Below are 4822 nucleotides of genomic sequence, written 5' to 3'. Positions count from 1 at the left end.
CCCGCTCTCACCGTGGCACCACTGGAACGGAGGCATCCGGCAGCCGCTCCGCGGGGCCGGGGAGGCTCGGCCGGGCCATGGCCGGGAGCGGCCGTGCCCGCAAAACCCCGCCCCGGCCCCGGCAACCCCCCCGGAGCCGCCCCCGGACCGCCCCCGCCGCGACACGGGGATGGCACGGGCTGGGGGTCCCCGGGGGACCGGACACGCAATGGGGTCCCCTCCCTGCGCATCCCACGGGTGTCCCTGCGCATCCAGGGGTGTCCCTGAGCATCCCACGGGTGTCCCAGCCCTGAGCATCCCACGGCGAGTGTCCCACGGAACAAATCCCGCCCCATCCTCTGGCAGCAGTGCTCCCACGCGGGATCCAGGTGGGCATTACCTGCCTCAGGTGTCACCCGGCTGGCGCCCAGCCCGGCCTCGGGCATGGACCGGCCCTTTGGGGGAAGCCCAAACCTCCTGGAGGCTCTCAGTCTCAGGTTTGGGATGTGGTAGGCTGGATATTCATGGAAGAGGCTGTCCAGCCCTGGCACAGCTGCCCAGGGCAGTGGTGGATCCCCATCCCTGGAGGATCTAACAGAGAGGTGTGGCCCTTGGGGACAGTTAGCAGAGCCCTTGGCAGTGCTGGGGGATGGCTGGGCTTGATCTTAGAGGTCTTTTCCAACTTAAATGACTCCATGATCAGCATCTCCCTCCACGCTGAGGCCCCTGCAGGTGGTTATGACCATGGGGCTCCCCTCCCTGGGTGTTTACAGGATCCCAGCCCAGGCTCCAGCCGTGCTGCTCCGGCCGCTCTCCGGAAGCGCAGGAAGAATGGAGCTATAATGGGAGCTGGAGGACAATGAGTGCTGGGAGCGTGTGGGGCACCCTGGGGCCACCCTAGCCACTCACACGCCCGCTCCTGGCCTTGGCCACCCTCCTAGGCTCGGCCCAGCACTCAGGGAAGGGGTTTGTCACAGGGATTTGTTTGGAGACCGACGTGGGCACCTCGTGCTGGGTGGAGCCCCTGTGCCTGCCAGGTGATGCTCTGCCACCGACTCCTGTGACAGGTCCCAACCGGAGCTGTTCCCAAAGCAGAGGGGTGGCCAGGTTTCTCCTTAGCACGGGCTTTATTTTCACGGGGTGACACGAGGCATGGAGAACACCCAAACACAAGGACGAGGGGCCGGGTTGGCCGAGCCCACACACCAGCCCTGGTTCACGAGGCTACACACACCGAAAACACACAGGGGAACACGACAGGGGACACAGAGAGCTTTGGTGTCCTGCGAGGGAGGGGCAGGACTGGCTCTGCAAATGCATTTCCAGGAGGGAGAACGAGGCCTCGGAGGCCTCCTGGAGCCCACAGGGATGGAGTGACCGGTGAGGTGGGGCCGAGTCCCTCTGGAGGCATCTTGGAGCGAGCAGGCTGGGAGGGAGGCTCTGGTTAGGCCTGGCTGGCTGGCAGGATTGCAGGTGGAGGGTCTACGCTGGACCACTGGGGATAGCTGGCAGGGCTGGGCACGCCCTGGGCTCGGGTGACCCACAAGCCTGGTCTGAGCTCAGCAGGCAGGAGGTGGGCACTGCTCCCACCACAGACAGCATCCCTCCCGCTCCTCCTCCTCCTCCTCCTCCTTCAGGAGCTCCTCTTCAGCCTCAGGGCATTGTCCAGGGCCACCAGCTGGCGCAGGAAGCCGCGGTTGGGGATGATACCGCGGTGGTCCTTGACGGTCTTTATGGCTTCCACCAGGGGCATGTGGTGGCGGATCATGAGGTAGGCGAGGACCAAGGTGGCCGACCTGCTCACCCCGACGGCGCAGTGCACGAGGATCCTCCCTGGGGGGCGGGGAGGGGAGGGGGCAAACAGGGGCGCTGGGTCATGGCACAGCACAGACCCCAGCCGAGAACCGGCCCCGGGAGCAGGGACCCAGCCTCCCCCTCGCCACCCCTGCTCCCCACGGCCACACAGGACCCCCTTCCCCCCCACGGACCTTCGTTCAGGGCCTGGTGGATGAAGTCGGCGGCGGGGTAGAAGTAGGGGCTCATGTCGAAGGAGGGCGAGTCGTGGGCCTCGATGCCCAGGTAGCGGATCCCAGTGCCCTCGTAGTACTCGGCACCCCCCCTCCACTTGCTGTGGGAGGCGTTGAGCACGTGGGTGATGCGCAGGTGGGCCAGCTCCCGCCGGTTGGAGGCTATATCTCTGCTCAGGGGGCACACGGGGGACAGGTTAGAGCGTTTCATAGTCCCCAAAGGCTGTCCCGCACGAGCATCCCCGCCTGAGGGAGGTGGGCATGGAGGGAGAACACCAGGAGCTGGAGATTCTCGAGTTTTAGGCCAATCTCGCAGTTCCTGACCCCAAACACACCAGCAGGATACAACTTCCTTGTGAGGGGAAGAAGAGGGGCAGGCACTGAGCTCCGGGGACAGCACCCAGGGAACGGCTGGAGCTGTGTCAGGGCAGGCTCAGGGTGGATCTCAGCAAAAGGTTCTTCCCCCAGAGGGTGGTTGGCACTGAACAGGCTCCCCAGGGCAGTGGGCACAGCCCCAAGGCTGCCAGAGCTGCAGGAGGGTTTGGATGATCCTCTGAGGCACAGGGGGTGACTCTTGGGGATGAGCCTGTGCAGGGCTGAGGGTTGCACTGGATGGTCCTTGTGGGTCCCTCCCAGCTATTCTGTGATCCTGTGAACTCTCTTCACAGCCCTGCTGGGAAGGACTTCCAAGTCCTCCTTCCTTTCTCCCGGTGTTCCACACTCGCCACATCCTCCTCTCCCTCCTCTTCCCGACTTTCCCCCTCCCAAGATTCCCCCATTCCCCCAGAGCCGCCCTGCCCCGTTCCCATACGTACTGGTCTCCCAGGTAGAGCCCCGGCCACACCTCATCAGCGTGGTTGCAGGCCGTCTTGCCCGTGTACAGGAGCCTCTCCAGCTCGAACACGCTGAGGATGGGGTGCCCCCCGCGCTCCTCCCGCGGGGCCCGGCTGGGGGACCTGCTGCTGGCCCTGTAGAACCTGGACAGGAAGGCCATGGGAGCTGCCGAGAGCCACAAGGCATACCTGTGGGGGCGAGGAGGCCGAGCGGGGGCCTGGGGGTCACCTCTGCTGCTGCTGCCACCCACGGTCCTGCCAGGGAGAGCAGGGGAGATGCCATGAGGAGAACTGGCCCCTCAGTGCCAGGGGGGACACCGAGGGGCTGGAGCGTGTCCAGGGAAGGGAACGGAGCAGCTGAGGGAGCTGGAGGGGCTCCCAGGGGACAAGGGACAGGGGGAGAGGGAATGTCCTCAAGCTGTGTCAGGGGAGGGGCAGGTTGGACATCAGGAGGAATTTCTCCCTGGAAAGGGTGGTCAGACCTTGGAAGGGGCTGCCCAGGGAGGTTTGGAGTCCCCACCCCTGGAGGTGTCCAAGGAAGGACAGGACGTGGCACTCAGTGCTCTGGGCTGGGGGACGAGGTGGGGACAGGACACAGGCAGGACTCCATGAGCTGGGAAGGCTCTTCCAACCAAACCAATCCTGGGATTCTGCGGTGCCGTAACTGGGGACCTCTTTGCTCCATCCCTTTTGCAGAAACACTGGCCAGTTCTCCCCCTCCCGATGCCAGCTCAGCCACCCACCCAGCGTGAGGCCGACTGAGCACTCCCTGCATCCCTCCCAGGGAGGAAAACCGCTGGGGAGAAGCTGGTGCTGCCAGGGCTGGCGAGGCAGCCAGGCTGCCGAGTCTCCACAGGCTGAGCTCTCGCTCCAGCCCCACGACTTTGGGCTGAGGCCACGTTGGCAGGAGATGCCGTGCACAGGACCACCTTCCTTCCTGCCGGGCCCTGGGGCTGCCAGCTCAGGGCTGGTGCTGCCAAAGCCGCGCTCGGCGGGCCAGGAAAGGCAGCCAGGGCTGGGCACAACACCAGGGCTGGGGAGGAGAAAGCCCCAGACAGGTGGAGGATTCCATATGGCACCAGGCAGCCTGGCCAGGGCCCAGGCTCCTCCAGAGCCCTCCGGGGAGAGAGAGGCAGGATTAACCCCTCCGTGTACGGCACTGCTGCTGCACCAGAACAGCCACAGCAGGGGCTGGGCTGGGCTGGGAAGAGTTAACTCCAGGGGATGAGAAGGCTCGTTTTACAGAGCAGCTCCTCTAGGACACAACAGCCCTGCTCCCAAGCCTTTGGATGGTCGGGATGTTTGTCACACATCTGCAGGAGCCCTCCCCCTGGGAGGTCACAGTCCCTGCGCCCAGTGTGGTCAGAGGGGCTTTTTTGTGCTGGCAGTCCCTCCCACGGGGACCAATTCTCTTTCTCCCATCACTCTCACCCTGGGGGTGCCCAAAGAGCCTCCCCACACACCCCCCAGCCCAGCCCAGCTGTCCCTGGGGCTGGAGAGGAACACAACGACCTTGGGCTGCCCAGGCTGGGTCAGAGCCTGTCCCTCCCGAGGCACCAGCCAGCGGAGCAGAAGGAAGGAGCCTCCAGCCATTTCTTGGCAACGTGCAGAGAAAACCACTGCAAGGACATGGGCGAGCTCAGAGGGAGCCCAGGGAGACTCCTGGGTGTCTCCTTCCCCATTCCAGGGGGACATTCCAGACCCCCGGGGCAGCTCAGCCCTGCCCAAAGTGCTCATCCCTTGTCCCCCAGCACAGCACACACCCAGATCTCACCCTGCCCTGGACTCCTCCACGCTGGGAATTCAGACTTGGCAAAGCCCACCTGGGAAGGGCAGCGGGCAGGGCCCTCAAACCTTGCGTGACCTTGGCTGCAGCACAGCCAACATGTCACCAGCGCTGAGAGACGAACAGCAGGGGGGTCTGGAAGAGCAACTGAATCACGCAGAGAGCTGGAGCTGGAGGAACTGCAGCCCCCCTTCCTG

At 64.9% G+C, this 4822-nt stretch overlaps 2 protein-coding genes across 3 annotated transcripts in view; both read right to left on the bottom strand.

The window, feature by feature from the left end:
* RNF122 (ring finger protein 122) overlaps positions 1-71 on the bottom strand; it is a 6578-nt gene extending 6507 nt beyond the window's left edge. For both annotated transcript variants that reach the window (XM_027897383.1, XM_027897385.1), the window contains exon 1: positions 12-71. In XM_027897383.1, coding sequence (XP_027753184.1) covers positions 12-36 — 25 coding nt within the window. In that variant the 5' untranslated portion in view covers positions 37-71. The remainder of the gene's footprint in view (positions 1-11) is intronic.
* A 1458-nt stretch (positions 72-1529) lies between these two features.
* Positions 1530-4822, bottom strand: part of DUSP26 (dual specificity phosphatase 26) — a 4177-nt gene continuing 884 nt past the window's right edge. Inside the window, 3 exon segments of the mRNA XM_027897377.1 lie at positions 1530-1812; positions 1968-2176; positions 2822-3094. Of these exon segments, the coding sequence (XP_027753178.1) occupies positions 1613-1812; positions 1968-2176; positions 2822-3094 (682 nt within the window). The 3' untranslated portion in view covers positions 1530-1612.

This window comes from Empidonax traillii, unplaced genomic scaffold (genome assembly GCF_003031625.1).
Source record: "Empidonax traillii isolate 1590-97213 ecotype Southwest subspecies unplaced genomic scaffold, ASM303162v1 scaffold540:size480560, whole genome shotgun sequence".
NCBI classification, from domain to species: Eukaryota; Metazoa; Chordata; class Aves; order Passeriformes; family Tyrannidae; genus Empidonax; species Empidonax traillii.
This window is presented reverse-complemented; position numbering and strand designations above follow the sequence as displayed.